The following is a 19,619-nucleotide window of genomic DNA, read 5'->3' on the forward strand; positions in this document are numbered from 1 at the left end:
TCCCGATTGGCGATTCGCGGCTGGACGCGTAGTTGCCAGAGCTGCGCATCATTAACGCGTTACAGGTTGCCAGATCCTCGCCTCGTAGAGTCGACGTAACGCGACGGCGCGACCGTGTCCGAAGCAACAGTCTTCATCAGTCATCGCTCGAGAGGACCGGACGGCGGGATTGGGTCGGTGCCACGACTCGAGAAGAGGATAGTGACACTCTCTCCTTTCTTCTTGTCGTCGCATCCGTGCCTGCATCTACGTGCGAGCGCGACTTCCTCGCCCCGAGGTGCTTTAATGTCCGACCACCATCGTCATCCGGTCGTCTCGCGAAGGAACAGTCGGGAACAATCGCGATCGTGATTGTATCCGCGCGATGTCGCGAGTCCCGCCGTATCATTTCGCCGAGCAATCGTGCTGTCATCGTCTTCGTCGCTGATGTCGTCATCGTCATTGTTATCACCGTAGTGACATATCCGAGGAAACGGAGGCGACGTGAGTGACCACCTTCTGTCTCTCTCTTTCTCTCTCTCGAATGTGCGCACCACGACGTTTCGGGAGGGCTTCCCGGACATCTTCGTCTTGGCGAATATATCATCGACGTGCGTTATCGTCCAAGTGCTAGCGACCGTCGCTGGTGAATGCAAGACGGAATCTTCGAAGACTCGAGAGAGAGCACTCTTCCCCTCCTCTCCATCTATCTTTCTCTTTTTTCTCAGGTCGTGTTTCCTGTGCTCTCGCGCTCGTCACGAGTCTACGCAGGTAGGGCGAGCCGATACGTCGGAGAGGTGGGAGAGACGACGAGGAGAGCGAGTCCCGCAGTCTCAATCGGTGTAGGCCACCCGTAACACACGGAGATCGGGAAGCGCGATTGAGCGGCGAGAGAAGAGGTAGCCAGCGGGGAGGAGGGCGGCGAGGGATTATCCCCATTGGTATCGTGGGGAACGCTGCTGGATACCAGCAGCGGTGACGGCGACGACGGCTTATCCCGGTCGTTCTATCCCGTCTCGCACGAGGCGTTCAGGTAGAAGCGAGAGCGAGCTCGGAGAATCGGCGTCGTCCCGTGGGAACGAGACGTTTCGTAGGAGAGAAAGGGAAGGTGAGAGAAAACGAGAACGAGAGAGGCCCGCTACGTCGTACGCGGATACGCGATATATAGGTACGCGCCGCGAAGGAGGCAACCGCGATCGAGACGGGAGCTGAGGTCGCAGCGTTTGGAAACGGAGAACGGATAGACGCAGAAGGAGCAACGAGGACGCGGCGATACGCCGACGAAGAAGGAGGGACAAGGACACGGATTGTTACAAGAGCGGAGGAAGAGAAGGCAGGCGCGCGCGTGCGAACGTGCGGATCTGATCCAAAATGGCGCTCAACCAAGACGTGGACCAGTTGTCCAAGAGTAATCTCGTCGTCAGGGTCGACCAGAATTCCGAGTCCGATCTACAGGCGCTATTCGACACCGTCCTCAAGCCCGACTCCAAGCGGCCGCTACAGGTGCCGCTGCGCATGCGCAATCTGCCGGATTCCTTCTTCAATCCGCCGTCCACCGGCAGCAAGAGCCCCTCGATCTCGCACTCGCGCGAGAACTCCGCGGATTCCGCGTTCGGTACCGCCGCGACACCGAGCGGCGGCAGCGGGGGCGGCGGCGGGGGCGGCGGTGGCGGCGGCGGTGGCGGCGCGCCTAACGTAAGTGCCAACGGAAGCGGAAACGGCACCGGTAGCACCGCGGGTGCCGGCGGGGCCGCGGGTGGCGGCGGAGGCGCCGGCGGTGGTGGAGGTGCGAATAGCGCCGCAGGTGCGGTCGCGGCCGCCGCCGCCGTGGCCGCGGCCGCGGCGGCGGCCGGTCTCACCGTCGCTCATCCCCGCGCACACAGCAGCCCGGCCTCCCTGCAACAGACCTACGCCTCGGCGCAACAAGCGCCCCAACACGCGCCGCAGCCGCACGCGCGTCACCATCATCATCAGAAGCAGCGCAGCTACGACGTCATCAGCAGCCAGGTCGACGACCTGGGCCCGCTGCCGCACGGATGGGAGCAGGCACGCACCGCCGAGGGCCAGATCTACTTCCTCAAGTGAGTAACTCCACGCTGCTTTTTCGCCTCTGGCTTTTCGCGACTCGATTTCGGCGGAGGAACAGATCTTTTCCGCGCAACGACCGGAGATGGTCTCTTCTTCTTTTTGTCTTTTTTTTTCTCTTCCGACCCCCGACAATTTTAGTCGAAAGCGTATTTCTTGTAAATCGGTACCTTTAAACGCGCATACTTTTCTTTCATTTCGTTTCTTCCGTCGAGTAAAATGGATATACTTGAGTTTCGTTTCAATGTTTATATTCCCTGCAGTTATATTAAATTATGACATGAGCGAGAAATTGTATGTATTTTTTCTTGCATTATATATCGAAATAAGTTACTCGTTATATGTTATCATTCGTACTTGATAATATAGATTGTGATATCGAAATATATTTCTCTTTAAATGTAGATTAAAAGGTAACATAGAAATAAATGAATCTTAATTAAAATTATAAGCTTAGTTATATATATAATCGCTATATATAATCTTTCGCTATTAATGTAGAATACATATAGATTAAGATTATATGTACATTTTCTAATGTAAAATAATAAAAGAAAAAAATTTCTGATATATTTCACTAATCTATGCTATTGATCGAATAGTAACATTTAAAAAATTTAATTTATTCGATGTATTTTCAGGAAAAAAATTTACACAATTTCTCATTCCTAATGTCATAATCCTATAGGAAGATTCTTAGGCATTTTGAAAGCTGTAGATTGAAAAATCATACATATCATCTTACATACGTATTTTTATAGTAAATATTTCCAAAATTATATATAACATCTTTTCTTTAACTGAACAGATTCTTTTCATAAACAGATATATTTAAAATTTTTCCATAACATCAGATAGAAAATAAGATCTTTTGTATGTATGAAAATTAAGTATTCATTGCTATTTCTACTGTTATTGATACGTAAAGAGGTTGTTAAATCGTAAGTCTATATTAAAAAAAAATCTCGATTTTGAAGCTATAAAAACATATCTAACAATAGAGAGTTTTTAGCGTAATCATTTAATCGGGCTTCTTATCAGATTAATCTACTTGAACAAAATAATCTCGTGACAATAAGACGTAACGTGAAATACAAAATGCCTCCGTGTACGATCGGAACAGTGAAATAGTTTTGTTTTTTTTTTTCTAAAATTGAACACAAATTTCACGCTGTACGCGTCGCTATGGTTCATTAAAGAACGGTAGTTTTGCGACTCATCGCCATCGGTAATTTTCACCGCATAGAAGTCCCGCATACCTCAAGGCCGACACCGTCTTTATCGCGGCGACTTTACTCGTCTCCTCTCTGTTCCTTCTTGCTCCTCGTTGCCCCTCCGTGGCCCCCATCACTTCTCATCATAGGCGGCGAGAGAAGAAAGATGCGTTCTCTCGACTTATCCGTTAAGCTTCTCTTCGTTGCTGCTAGTATCTCTTGCCTTCGAAACTGAACACGCTCGACAGTGAACACAGTCGACGCGAATGTACTAATTATCATATCATCGGATACACGGAAGACATCATTATTAAAATAAAAATTTTAAGATTTCTGAAGAAAAAAACTTAATACATATATTATATCGAACAGACGAAAATTTCTTTTGAATTGGATCTGTATTATAGGAAAGAAGATATTTCTGAAAATATGTGTGACTTATAGTAAAATAAATTAGCATGTTCTCTGAACATAACGACGATTTTATTTTAATGAAAATAATAGATGAAATCATTACCTATCATATTCAATTTTCAATATTACAAATATATTTTATTAACCAAAAGTTTATACAAATTGAAACTTTTAACGTAGAATTTATCTGAAATTAATTTCTGTTATATATATTTGCTGTTAATTCATAAATATATATTTCCTGCAAATATTTCATTTATCTCTCAAAAATTATGTAAATTATTTTTTCTGAAAAAACGAAAAAAATTAAGCTGATAAAAGAAAGTAGATGTGAAACTGCCTATCTCTCGTAATAGGATTGTAAGTAATGACAATCACGGTTTTGAAACGTTTTTACGTGAGACTTGACAAAGGAACCCTTAGATTCGTTCCTGGAATATGCTCTCTCATATCTTTCCGATGCTTCTGAAGGAGATGCGTCGGCCTCCCACCATGCATCTTAGCTTCCCAACCTGCTCCATCTGCGCCATCGTAACTGCCAGGGCCATCACGTGTCACCTGTCGTGAGAAACTCCGTTGCTCGCTTCAATCCTTCGAATCTCAACGAACCTGCCAATGTGGCTCACAATTAGATTAATTTTCTTAAATATTTCTTAAAAATTTTCTTTCGTTACATAAACTTAACATCTTGATTTTACAACATTTTGTAGTTGTAGGGGATATCTGTTTTTTATTATCTAAGAGAGATTATTAAAATATATTGTTATATTCTTGACATTGATTTGTGTAAATAATATTTGAGAAATATTATTTATACTAAATAGTGGAATAAAAATTCACGATTTTTGTCATATTCATAAATTTTTCATTTTCTACTGTATTTGATAACATATATATAAATAAAATTAATTTTAAGATTATTTTTTCGATTTTTTCAAGTTTAAAGAGAATTAATTAGAAAATATAGTCTCGCGTCATACACTTTCCTTTTTCAAAGAAAAAGTCTATTTTAACGTTATCATCAGAACACAGTGGGACAGCAACTTTCCAGCAACGACGCAGAGTGACACAGCGTATCATTCTATCTTCTTTCAATATCAGTAAACAACAAAGATAGAATGATATTCTGTGTCGTTGCTGGAAAGCTCCCATTGTCATTAATATTAAATTTGTGAATCATTCCACATTTTGTATAAGCTCTGGGTCTTGTTAGTGAAATGAAAATAATTTACGATTACATTTGGAAAAGCAACTTTATATTAATTACTTTAATATTGAATTTTTACATTATTTTCTTCGAATTGTCTTTTAAGCCAAGTTTTTTTCGAAGTGCTTTTCGAAGTTTTTTTCGAAGTGCTTTTCGAAGTTTTTTTATCTACGATTTTTTTTCTACTTCTTGCATTGTCATACAAATATCTTTGAGAGAAAGAAAGACTTCCTTCTTCGTCTAATCTTTTTATTCAACATTTCATTTACCTGAGCAATCGGTCCTATTTCAAATCCATCGTTTCCTACCTGCTTGAAAATCGGTTACGGTCACGCGCGCAGCGGATTTATTTTCAAAGAATACGTTTCATGTTTGCACACGTTCAAGCGAATTCCATTTTTTATCTAAAAAAAGAAAAGAGAAAGATAAGAAAGAACGAGAGAGACGATACCAGAACTAAAATGCAATAATTCAATATAAAATGCATATGCATTTTTGATCTTGCAAAATCGTTTACATAACTTTGATTCTTTTTTTTAATTTTCTTTTTACCTTTGTCGTTTTATGTTTTTCTCTACTACTTGCTATTTGTATAAGTTCTGTGTGATGGTCTCTTAAAATTGTCGGGATTGCAATATAATTGACTTCGTCATGTTTAGAATTGAATATTTCGAAACTTCGTGATTTCGATGGACGATGCCAAGTGCTATTAGTATAGCTGAGACAAGATACCTATCTTAGATATCACCCTGAAGATAAAATCCATTAACAATATCCAAGATATCCTTGAAACATAAGGCAATTTAGGAGATAATGGATTAATTACACTTTAATCACGCGCTCCGTTTCTAAGATCGAAATTTATTTTTCGTGATACATTATCGCGTAGAAGGTCAATAGGAAGTAGTGTTTCGCAAAATAAAATAAAACACTTTTACGAAGATAATTGTCGTATCTAAATACGTTATGAGTGTGTACATTAATTTAGGTACGATGTGACAGATATGTTAGGATTATTTTTTTTTATTAATTTTATATTAACGTATTTCGACAATCATCATTAACAATTTTCGAAAAGAGATATATGATAACGAAAAAACGATTAGATTTTCGTTATTGCAGCGCGAAAATAATTCAACAAATTATTTTAAGAAATGCTCACATCTAAGGAATCATTAGAAATCATTTGCATGGAGAGAATGGAAAGGCTCTTCGATGTGCATCGCGTCGGAATTTTCTACCGCATATTACGCCACCAAATTTTCTTGCGCTATATAAATTTATGCGTGAATCGAAAGCGTCGTTTTCATGTTTATTCCCGAACGCAAAGATGCATAAAGGAAAGGAAATGTCCCTCTCCTTGGCCGATAATTAAATATTTATCTCGCTATCGATATATTTATCATGTCATTTTTTATCAGGAACAAGTTAAGATCTTTTTGTCATGAACAGCACAAATCTCTTGATCTCAGCGATGCGGATAAATTCTCGTCATCGACTTTCGAGAATTGACGCATCTGTATTTCTATAAAACGCGTCGATACACACGTATGTTGTATCGATTCATATCGTATTAATGAATTTTCGATATATCTCTGCGACGATAGCAAGCGTTTTTTTACGCATCATGCGGTTTTTTGCGCAGCCAAGGAATACTTAAATTGATCTTTGATCTTGCGAGAAGGCAAGAAATCGCCTACATCTCGCGTTCTTTTTTTTCATCACAGTTCAGTTTTCATACACGCTCCATTTTCTACAGAACGTCGGCGAATTTTGCGGAAGCAAAAGAGTGCAGAGCTCGTTTTTTTTCGATAGGCGTAATACGAGGCGCAGCGAGCTTGTTGGTAAAGTGCGCTGCAAAGTGCAGCGAAGCGAGTTGCACGCTTGCTGAATTACGCGGTAATGATCACCGCGGGAAAAGACCGTCCCTTTTCTTTCCTTCTAACAGCGTAATGATGGCGATATTTGCTATTTGTAATAACAACGGATGCTATTTCGATGCCATGTACTCCGAAGAATCTTTGCTACATTTCGCTGCATATGCATTTGCATAAAAATTAAAGAAACAATATTGTCAAAGTTTCGAGATCTGGCAAATAAAAACAGATATTTTGCGCGACATTTATCTTGAATGATAATACTTTTTACTTGAATGATAATACTTTTTAAATAGTGAATTTGATATTTATATATAATTTTAGATAAAATATTAAAATGTGTGCGTAGACTTTTTAATAATAATATAAAAAAAGTACATATACAACTATTATTTTACTACTATATTAATATTACTATTGTTTATTACGATTATTGTTTATATTACTAAATAAATCGTAATCATAATCTCATTTAATAGATCAATAATAATCGCATCGTATAAAAATATTTCACTTATATAATATTTCATTTTTATATAATATATATTATATATTATATATAATATTCCGCTTGCTTCTCTTTATATTAAAAAATCAAAATCTTTATATTAATATTATTAATTCAGCTGACACTATATTTCACATTGTTTAAATTCTATCGAATTCTATTATCTTACAAACTTCTCTACTATAGATAGACTTGCCTTTCTATTTCTGTATTTTTTCAGTCTTACAATTCTTGTTTTACTACTTGCCGGTTTACATTTATTTGATACTTCGGTTACTGTTGATCATGATGTTTGTGTGCTTTTCATATTTATAACATTGCTATATTTATTCTGAATTTGGAAGCCAATTATTTCTCATGAGCATGGAATGTGATAGATTCTTTTGAAAACAAAAATAATGACATCAATCTAGATTAAATATTATAAATTGGACTAAAGAATCGCATATGTAGATTTATATTGTTGCAATAAATGCATCTTCATTTTTATATTTTATTATCGTATTTCAAAAGAAATCTAAATATATTTTTAATATTTCGATCTTTTTAGAGAAAATAAGATCTTATTTAAAAAATATAATCTGTCATTTTCGAGTTATTCTTGCAAAGCTAATTTTTTTTCCTATAAAAATATATTGTATCGTAATAATATATCGTATATCGAGTACTCTTTCATGAATTTATATATATATATATTTGTCATAAGATAGTACTCCTATTGATGAGAATTTTAGTCTTGTATTCTTTACTTCTAAATGTAACGTTATAATATGATCTCTTTCCGTTTTGAAGTTTTCCAAGAAGACTCTTACTCACTCTCGCTCATTCACTCACTTATTCAATCATTCTTCTTCCTTCTTCCTCTTGTCAAACACGCGTTTGTCCAATTACTATCGATCGTTTCAAGGCTTTTGGATCCTGTCCAGCATTGGGACTTATTAAAATCTAATTTGTGTAGTTGATTTCTACCGCGAACAAGCCAACCATTTATTAATCCGAGAATAATATTGTATCATACTCTTCCCCGTACATCGTTTAGCAATAATACATCACGTATTAATATCGTGTCCATTCTGTATTCTTATTAGAGAAAATATCACGCACTCTGCGTGGATCTTTAATCCTCTGTCCATTTCATTCATAAAGTTGTGAAAAAAAAGGTATCTGATCACGTGTTATCGATTATTATCAAGTGTGTTGTGTTTTAGTGCAAAAAAAGCGATCGTCTCATCCTGTTTTGTAAAAACTGGATGCTTTATTTCAGTATTATTTTAGTTCCAAACACGCGAGGAAAATATGATTCTTTTCTATCACGCGCCCTGTCCGGACAAATAATTCCAGTTCATACTAGCTTTTATGTATTCCAATAAACTTCTCGTTTCTACATTCACAAATACTGTCGCGACAAACATTTGTGTGAACATAACCCTTTGCTTTTTTAATAAATTAAGTTTTTAATGCAGAAAATAATATTTTGTTTGTAGTAATGTTAACTTCATTCTTAATCGAAGCTACAAAAATATGGCATTTTGAAAAATTACTGTGAAGGACAAGATTAAAAAAGTGTTGATATATCTTAATTCAGAATTATAGTTTGTAATTGTTTATAATCATTTTCTTTTTATTTATAGTTGCATCGTTATAAAACAATATATTTACAAATATATAAAACAATATATTTACAAAAAAAGGCAACTTTCCAAATATCATAAATTTACTTGTACTTTTTCAGAATCGTTTGTAATATTGTATTTTTTTATTTTTTTATTTTTCTATTGACTTTAATGCCAAGTTCATATAAGTTCATATTTATGATATAGTATATGATAAATATATCCGAAAACCGCATAGTACATGCTATTTTATATTCGTATTCATTGCACATGTTGCTTAAATACATTTTAAAATATAGGATATAGCGCTAAAAGAACAAAAATACATATAGTATAATCGAGCTAATAAAAATTTATTAGTGTAATAAAATTTATTCGATATCGAATAAGGTAAAAGTTTTGAAACATCTACATATACATTCACACATACTCTTTCAACGATAAAGAAATAATAATACAGCTGTATATACTTTATATGAATGATACTTTTTCTAAATGGAATAATCGCTTAAGTCTATAACCATCAATAATGACTTTTATAGTATTCATTAATCATAATTATTTCTATCTAATCTTATCTTCTAATTTCTATCTAATTAATTATGTTTCTGTATCACAATATTAATGTTAGAATAAAAAAAGCAGCAGAGAGATAATCGGTCATACGAAAAAAAATTTTAAACCAGATTTTAGATATTTCTATTGATATATGAATATAATTTTCTTACGAATAGGTTTCAATCTCTAAATTTAAAAATAGTATATGCAAGACAATAGAATGTTATATTTTATATTTTTTATATTTTCTCGATTATAATATAGATTTCATAATATTCGGAAGAATCACCTTTATAAAATCATTTTATTTAATTAGTAATTGAATTAGTTTATATCTTTTTCAAATATGATTTTCTTAAAAATTAGAAATTTGAATGCATAACTATGAAATAATTTTAACGCAAAAAATAAAACTTTTATTTAAAATCTTTTAATGATTATCGATATTCGAGCAGAATAAAATTTAATTTTAAGGATAGGATCTTTCAAATTTATTTTATAGCATAAAAATAAAAAAAGTACGTCTCTTTTATAGTGATTATATGATATATTAAAAAATCATAAATAAATGGAGATCAGAACGTTTCCTTTTCAATCGTTTTATTCGATACAGGTGAGACAATGGCTTTCGGTTAGCACTTGAGTGCGTTCTTATCGCGCTGCTCGTCTTTCGTCAGACAAGAGACGCAAGCATTCCTTCAAGGTTTCCAACGTTTGCGTCGATTCATGTAGCACTTATGGTCGAGTCACGTCTTATCGGTGTAGAATACGCGATACTTCTTGTCTCGGCTGTCGATTGTCCAGGAGAGCTCGAAAAATAACGAGAATGTATATAGGCACGAATATGTATAGGTAAATTTATTTTAAATTCAACTGGGACAGAAATCATGTGTAAAGAATCAGCTGATGTGTCATGTTTAAATAGAAGCTAATCAAACGATATTATTTTTTTAAGCGATATCACGTTTAATCTTTATCGACTTTTATCATACACGAGAATATATGCCGCAATGATTAATGATTTTTCGAAATAAATGACATATTTATACGTGCATGTATCAGTTTCGAGAGCAGTTCGAGGTTGCCGGATATTTCCAAATCAAAGTCAGGTGAAAGTATGCGACATCGGTGTATCCTGTTGTATTTCAAGATCGGATCGATTAGCGTAAATACATTTCGTTATTTTTCCTGCATTTATAAATTTTTGCTTAGAATAAATTTACACTCCGAATACTCGAAATGTGATATTAATAACGATTAAAATAGGATGCTAGGAATAGAGATACGAGATTAAATGCAATTTTCGCAAGATTCATCTGTGGAGATTTTTCGCTTTGGGTGGACACAACGTGTCCACTTTAACGAGAAAATACCTAAGTGACATGATAGTTTTGGAATGAAATTTACCGTTGTGGTGGCATCGTTGGCAGAGACGCGACGTAGTTACCTCGTCGTCGCGCTGCACCGAGGCTAAAGACCTCGACACACCTGTACACGAGAGAGCTTAGACGACAAATGCGAATGCCAGACACGAGGATAGATCGCCGGGAGCGCGGGGTAAACGTATCGAAAGTTCAAGGCAACGTGACGCGCGACTCGTATTGTAAAATTTTCTCGATGTAGAGGAACGCCAGAATATTCCATCCGACTGTCGATGTTCTCTCTGTTTTCGTGTTATTTTACTTCGAATATATTTAATTTGAGATTCGAGTTGAGGGGACATATCGCGGAGAAAGAGGAACCGTAATATATTTTTATATCGAGAAAAATTTAACACGCAAGATTACGTTTGATTTCCTGAAATTATTCGATAATAAAATTATGGAAAACGTTGATCGTTAAAAAATCGATACATTTATCACAGATATATCGTGAAATCAAAGCAGATGTTTAACCAGCTCGATTTGTCGTCCTCTCACGAGAATTCTATTAACTAAGAGCGTTAGATTCCAACACGCGTTACTCATTTTCGCGAAAGTAAGGCCGCGACATCAACAATTTCACATACGGATAAACGGGAAATAGTTATCCGGAGTGTAGGAATCTCTGCTCAATGATGGAGATGCTTTTAACTTTAAACTTCGTGTACCGTTAGTGCTTCCCGAGATTGCACCATAAATATCGCGTGTGACATCTTAATCGCATCGCATAAGTTATTTCGCGTTAATCCCCTAATCTTGGCGACGTATCCTGCGAAATATATTTCACCGGCTCGTAATTTGGGGCTAAAATATGTATTTAAATGCATAAGATGATTTGTATGCATTATGGTATTTCTATATGCCTCCCCTTTTTATTTTCATTCAAAAGATCTGCTCGAATTTGATTAAGTGATTAGAGAGAAACGCAGAGCACATTGTGGCCAATTTCTATTTGTATCAATCTTACCTTGATTAACGTTACGAAAAATTATTTTCCAATTGACGTTTCATGAGAAATATAAGTGTGTGTGATTTTGCTAATACGTGAATCTGCGAGTCATAGACAGACAATTAACATATGATCATTATACATATATAGATATGCAAATTGTGTATTTCATTACAAAATCATGATTTGTTGCTTTTAAGTCTCGGAGCGGCCAAAGGTCAGTCTCGATTCTAATGCAAACGTGTTTCAATTTCCTCTTATTATTTCGAGCGACATTTTAAATTGTTATTAAATGCTATTTTCCCATATTAGACGAGGTGCGAAATATATATATATATATATGATTTTGTTTACACAATTTATTCATCAGTCATATGTTTAAAATGGCATAAATTTAATTTCGAAATCTTAGCAATTTTACATACATATATATTATACATATATTATTAACATGTAATTATATACATTATATACATATGTATATAATTATGATTTGTGTGCAAATCGATATGCCTATATTTCGACAAGCATGTCTTATAAGACTTATGTCGTTGTCAAAACAAACGCTCGATTAATCCGTTATCACAGAGATTAATTTATTCGACTCTAATTAGTGTCGATATAAACAATTTATCTATTCGCGATGCGTCATTTCTTTTCTTTCAACTTTGCCGGCATAGTTTTCTATCTCAATTTGTATTTATATTCAATCCACTTTCTTCCGGGATTGCGTAAGAGCCTAAATGCAACATGTTCGACAATAACAAGACTAAAAGATTATTTTCAATCGAGCACTGAAACCTTGATTTTTCGAAAACAATTGCCAATAATTACAAATATTAATTAAAAAAATTTGCGCGTTATTCAGATTCTCGATTCTTTCGAAATCTTGACTGAAGATTCTCGATTCTTTCGAAATCTTGACTGAAGGTTTGCTCGTTTAAAGATCCGGGGATTCTAGGTGACCTAATGACGCTAAATCTGTCAAGGAATGATCCGTTAAATGAAGCCCATCAACCTAACGTCAAAAACCGAGATCACGGTCATATAATAAGACCCTTCGTATCATTAGACCCTGAAACTCTTCGATTTTCAATCCAGAACACGTGTTTCTCGCGAGAGAGAGGGCGAGGACGAGACCCACCCTTAGAGCGCGAAAAGCCGGGAGTCTCGAGGGAGGCCCGCGATTAAGGAGGCTGCGGGAGCCGACGAAGGAGAGCAGAGTGCAGCGGAGGCGAGAGTCGATACGAGAGTGTCTATTTACGAGTTGTCCGGCGCCGTGATGTCCGGAGTAAAAATACACCGTAGAGCCTGCGCGCGCGCGCGCACAACCGCCACACACACCGGACCCTCTTATAATTCTCCGACGCGCGTTCTCTTGGTCGCTCTACGTCCCTGCCTGCTTCCACCCCGCCCCTCCCGTTTCCACCCGCGCTCTCTGTCTCTCTTTCTCTCTTTATCTCGCCCGTCCGGTGTGCTCTCCGGGGCCCACAGCAGCCGCGGGGGGCGACGTAACGCGGCGCCGTTCCTCTTGCTGGACCGCGGCCAACCGGGAGCGGCGGAAAGCACGAGAGCTGCAGGCTCTATAGGCTTTAGGGTGAAAAACACCGTACAGGGTGTTTCACGACTCCCCAGACTATCGTCACATGTATGTCAAAATGATATAATGAACGATTGTGGAAGTTAGATCCGCGAAATGCGTAGATTGCGTTGACGAAATATCATTTTAATAAAACGCACTAATAAAACGCAATAGGAAGAAAGGAGCGTGTATATCGATAGCGTTTTCCGCGATAAATACAGTAATTTTTTTCGAAAATGTTTATATGCGTTTTTCTAAAATTTCCATAAGAAAATGTTGGGAGGTAAACGTGTGAAAAATCTATGAGCATCATCATCAATTAAAATATATAAATATTTCGAAAGTTTGATATTTTTTTTCGCTAGAGGAAAAGATTAATTCCTACTTATATGCTTAAATTTTTTTGATCGAAAATGATAAGCTGCATCGTTTGAATAGTCCCGAGGCGATTAACAAATCGAACAGTCGGATTGACGTAGTGTTTACAAACGCGTGCCTACTGCAAGGCAGGTACGCGTTCGTCACGCAGGTACCGTCTGTAGTTTGATGTGTGGGTGCAGAAATATAATCGCGTAATGACGTCACACGCGCGTGCTGTGCAAAACAGACTTCCTTTCGTTCTTTTGCCCTCCTCCGTGAACTGTAGCGTGAATCCATCGTTGCGACGAAGAAGAAAAACATACTTTATGTCGTTCACGTTTAGCTAATCCTTAAACGCATCCAGTAGAATAAAAAAAAATCATTTACTCTATATAAATATACACACATACATATATATTAAAGTAAATATATTTGATTAAAAACTTATTCGTGTCTCTCTTCCTCCTTTATATATACATACCCAGAAAAATTTATATTTTATTTAAATAAAAATTTATTCAAATAAATATAAATGTCGCTTAAAAATTAAAATTTGCAGGCTTAAATATTATTATTATTTTAACGAAATACATACAAAAGTGATTGATTTATAATAAAATATCTATTGTCTAAAAAAGAGAGATACGAATAAACTTTTATTTATTTTAATAATATACGCATACATTGTTGAAAAGTTTTTAAACAATTATTCGTTATATTCCTGAATAAGAATATTTATCACATGTTACATGTAAATTGACCGAATTCTGCGATAAGACACGTTTAAAAAAGTTTCCTTATTTCGAACTAATCCAAGACGTATCCGACATTCATGGAAACTATCGGGTCCACATGTTTAATAAAAGATGGCAAGATTAAAAGATCGCCTTTATTTTGGGCGTCAAAACCTACGCTCTAACCCACGTCGCCTCGCTGCTTCGCCTCGGTCTTTTGAATGGAAGTATTTTTAGCACGCGCCTACTATATGTGGATAACTGTACGTGCCGCGTCGCGTATTCAGTTTCCACGGATCGAGCACCTGAAGCTAACATTAAAGTGCTCGATATAACGTACGTTCAAGTTAAATTTCGCGTACGCAATCGCATTATTTACGTTTCTGATAAAGGCACAGTGCGCTGTATAAATATATTTTTACCTGGGCCGATTAGTCCTGCGCCAATTATTTATATACGAGTATATATATATATATATATATATATATATATATATATATATATATATATCCGCAGTCATAACTTCAAAACGATCGGAACAATTTTGCAAAACAAAGAGAACCGATTTCGTCAAATTCGACGAAATAAATTAATACTCTATATATATTATATTGTCACACATCGCAAACGCAATCGAGTATTTTTGAATGTAAATTCGCAATTCCATGTATTTTCTTATGATAGTAAAATTGAGAATTTGAAATGTATTAGCTATAGCTATTTATCGTAAAAAAAAGCAAAGAATTTTGGGCTATATTATTTTGAAATAAATTATATATTTAATATGACAATTATTTTAATATAAAAAATAGAAAAATTATCTGGGTCGAGGTTTTCGAAATCTTCGAATGATGAAGATTAAGTTGTTTATTTTTTCTTTAATTTAATTGTTTAATTAAACTTAATTTTAATTTTAATTTAAGTTTAATTGCTTGTTTTTATTACTTCCGCGATTGAGTCTTTTTTCACGTGACGCATTCAGTCGAAAATTATGTATTTGTTTATATATATATATATAATTTACACATATGTACATGCATATTGCCATAACGCATTGTATCTGATAAAATGTGTAATATTTTTTCATTTTTAAAAGAAAGTCATTTTTTATACATTGAAGACATTTTCATTTCATTCCGCAATTTTAATTATAATATTAATGCTAATATTTTTCTCTCTCCATCCTTTAGAGGCAACGACTTACAATTATTTACTATTCCATCCAATCCGTCTAACGAGCGGCATAATCTTCTTTTGCTCAGTCACCTGACGCGCACTACGACATGGGAGGACCCGCGAAAAACCGCCGCAGCCGCAAATGTAGCAGCCGTAGCAGCCGCAGTCGAGAACAGCAAATCCAACCCCAACTCGCTCGGTCCGTTGCCCGACGGATGGGAACAAGCACGCACAACCGAAGGCGAGATCTACTTCATCAATCATCAGACTCGCACCACTTCGTGGTTCGATCCGCGAATTCGTAAGTTTTAACAAATTCCAATCTTCCTCAAGTGAAGGGTGAACGCAGTGCAAAATAGATTTCCCTCTCTAAATCCAAGAATCAAGAAACATTTAAGATACACTCATCTTTCTGTTATTGAACAATAGTTTGCTTAATTGAACCATCTGCGTGTCATTTATTTCACCTGAATTTCTACAATGAAGTATTGTCTCAAAAAAATTTTCATTTGTGTATTCTTAGAAGATATCATTGTTGCTTTAGCGACACATCTTCAGAGAACTCCAGCATCCGGTGCGATGCTACCACAAAACAGTTGGCTACAGCCCGCCGGTGTCATTCAAAGTAATCAGAACCTGCAGGTCTGCCAGCAGAAACTTCGTCTTCAGTCACTGCAAATGGAACGTGAACGCCTCAAGCAACGGCAACAAGAGATCATGCGCAGTCAGGTTAGTACTTAAAGATTGCTCGCAAAGTAATATCGCATAACAGTTCGCATGCAACCATCTTTTTGATAAGTCACGTTTTGATATGTCTTGTTCGTTGTTGTGCAGCAAGAGCTGATGCTGCGGCAGAGCACCACGGACGCCGCCATGGATCCATTCCTGTCGGGGATTAATGAACACGCACGTCAGGAGAGCGCCGATAGTGGCTTAGGACTTGGCTCCGCTTATTCCCTCCCCCACACTCCGGAAGACTTCCTCGCCAATATTGACGACAACATGGACGGCACAAGCGGTAAGAGCAGTTTGGGCAAAAATGTTTCAGAATGTGAAACTTTAACCCGCAACGTATCCCGCTATCATCGTACCCATCACCGCATTTGCCAAAGATTGTGCTAAAAAGAATGTTGTCCGTTTTGTTTTGTTGTCAAAGAGTTTTCAATTCTCGATTTATGAATAATTATTTTGCGCGATTGTTCCGATTGCAGAAAGGCACTGTGCGTTGATTGATCTTACGAAACGATTATACCGAAGCCATAAATACCTAAGTACGTATTTACAACGGTATAAAATTGCGTTTAGTTATACTTAAGACGTGACATTTTTTTTCAGATGGGGGTGCGCCAATGGAGACACCGGATCTATCAACTTTGAGCGATAACATCGATTCGACTGACGATCTCTTGCCGTCTCTTCATGTAGGTAACACAGTATTTTGAAGTTACAAAAGTTTGCAATTATAAGTATCTATAGAATTTTAATCATTAACAAACAATTATTGTCTGAAATAAGATGTAATAATAGTTTAACATATCCATTAACAGAATTATTAGTTTTCGCCTTTTTTCAATTTTTTAAATAATTTCTTGCGAGTGATCACTTCTACATCAATCTATATAATAGCTGCTAATAACGAGTATCATATCATTTTTAGATAAATTTATTTTTATTATCATGATGATAAATTTTTGCATAAATCTCCCTTTAAATAATTTTTAATTTAAATATAATAATTGACTATATAATTTTATATACCTGTTTTACCAGATTTATACATATGTGTGTGGGTCGTAAAATTATAATTATATAATTATATATCTAATTATAATTATATAATTATATATTTTCATATTAATAATTTTTATATAATTAATTTCTATATTTGTTAGAAATTTGTTGAATTGATAAAGAATTTAAAACGCGTATATATATATGATCATTTTTTTCATGTACGATCGTTATTGTTTCAGATGAGCGAGGACTTTAGCAGTGATATTTTGGATGATGTACAATCACTCATAAATCCTAACACGACCAAAGCAGACAACGTGCTGACGTGGCTGTAGAATTGAAGATCGCATTTGCAGCGTATTTACGCGGATTCACACATAAGTAGCACCGTGCATTATCGATGCCTTCAATCAATAACACGAGAGATTCTTCAGGGAATCTTTACAATAATAAAAAGATTTTGGTTTATTCTATATAAAAATAATAAATATATTTAAAATAAATTGTTTATATAAGAAAACTTTATAGAGAAAGCTCATATCTGCAACAACAGTTTTCAAATTATACGGCCTTTAATTGCGCGTGATGCTCAACAATTTAGACACGTATGCATACGTATATACATGCATATATGTATATCTATATTACGTACATGCATGTATGATAATAACAACAATATATATGTATACATTGTATATGTTGATATATACGTAAACACGTGTAAGGATTCCCATTTTTCCGATTTCTCTCTCTCTCTCTTTCTCTCTTTCTATTCCTCTTTCTCTTTCGTTCGGATATAGGGTGCGATAGTGTGTCTGTATGTGCGTGCGAAAGTTCTAAACGTTTTGTACATAAGTTTATACTTCCTTATACACTGCCTGAGAAAAGAAGAAAACAAAGAGACAGAGAGAAAGAAAGCGAGAGAAAGAGAGAGAGAGAGAAAAAATGATAATTGGATTTGTGACAATTTATAATATGAATTATAAATATATATAGAAGAGAACTTCCTCTCAGGATCGATTATATATATAATAAATCATCATAAATTGTGATGATTGCAATCTTTTGTTGTGCTACATATTGCAGAAAAATAAAATAATTGTAATCTATCATGAAAATATGAAGAGTAACTATTATAGTTACAATACATCGAAATCTTAAGATATTTTTGTATCAAATATTTTCAGAAAATTTGCTTGATATTTTCATAAAAGTTCAAAAGTTTGTCCATTAGCTTTCGTCTAAATCATTTTATATGCAAAGCATAAGAAAATACAATTACAAACTGATATTCTGCAATGTACGGACATACTTTACTGTGTTATACAACAAAATTTCTATTTCGTATTTACATATTCATTGAACTTAACAATCTCTCATGATGTATATCTATTATTAATTGCTTTTGTAACATTCTCTTTTTCAAATATCATTATGCATTGAAATGTTTTATGAACACACTAATGATATTGCGATTCGTGAAGCAGTAAATCTGTAATCGTAAAAATTGATATGATACTAGATTTTTTCAAGTCAGAATTCACTTTTTTCTAAATATAATATATTAACATGTTACGAATCAACTGTCGCATTAAGATTTTGTATTTTTTATTTTATGGCATTGAGTCGCATTAAACATTATTGTCAAGTAATAGATAATTAACATGTTACTTTGTTTTTTGTGAATAAATTAATACTCTGTTTTTTTCTTTTCTTAACATATGTGACAATTAAAGATTGCAGATCACGAATGTTGCAATTATTAATTTTGTTATACATACATAATCGTTCTTTTATTTATAATTCATATTATACAAAGATACAGTTAATAATCTAAGAATATAAGTCATAATCATGTTTGATGAAGCTTTTCAAAGCTCATCAATATTACTCGAAGATCATTACTTATTTCGAATCAATGTTACAGAGCAATAGTAATATTTACTGGACAAAGATCGAGAAATTTTTAATGACATATAGACGTTTGTTAATATTACGAATATGACATATACAATCGTGTTGTATAATGTTCAATATGCAGAAATCGAAGGCGAATTTCTGTGAGTTGCCAATTTCGGGATACATTACGGATCATAATGAAACGTTTGCGATCCCGCTTGTGGTGTATTTTTTTACAGCGATCATGTGTTTGTATAAGAGTGCCTTATCTTTATAATTAATTAACATGACACGACCGCCGGTCGTCGT

At 35.5% G+C, this 19,619-nt stretch overlaps 1 protein-coding gene across 7 annotated transcripts; it reads left to right on the plus strand.

Annotated features, from left to right (window-relative positions):
* Nucleotides 1-2: 2 nt before the first annotated feature.
* On the plus strand, nucleotides 3-18,390 carry LOC105253084 (transcriptional coactivator YAP1). 7 transcript variants are annotated; one of them, XM_025408437.1, is made up of 8 exons: nucleotides 3-590; nucleotides 708-2,060; nucleotides 15,692-15,978; nucleotides 16,201-16,406; nucleotides 16,512-16,695; nucleotides 16,889-16,948; nucleotides 17,013-17,098; nucleotides 17,651-18,390. In XM_025408437.1, exons 2-8 carry the CDS (start codon nucleotides 1,351-1,353, stop codon nucleotides 17,744-17,746), a joined length of 1,629 nt encoding a protein of 542 aa, XP_025264222.1. In that variant the 5' UTR covers nucleotides 3-590; nucleotides 708-1,350; the 3' UTR covers nucleotides 17,747-18,390. The 7 variants fall into 7 exon arrangements, with proteins under 7 accessions (XP_025264222.1, XP_025264223.1, XP_025264225.1 ...); XM_025408438.1 differs by having other exon boundaries at nucleotides 3-483; XM_025408439.1 differs by having other exon boundaries at nucleotides 5-2,060; nucleotides 16,222-16,406; nucleotides 17,651-18,382.
* Nucleotides 18,391-19,619: the final 1,229 nt, after the last annotated feature.

This window comes from Camponotus floridanus, unplaced genomic scaffold (assembly GCF_003227725.1).
Source record: "Camponotus floridanus strain SB8 unplaced genomic scaffold, Cflo_v7.5 scaffold21, whole genome shotgun sequence".
In the NCBI taxonomy this organism is placed as follows: Eukaryota; Metazoa; Arthropoda; class Insecta; order Hymenoptera; family Formicidae; genus Camponotus; species Camponotus floridanus.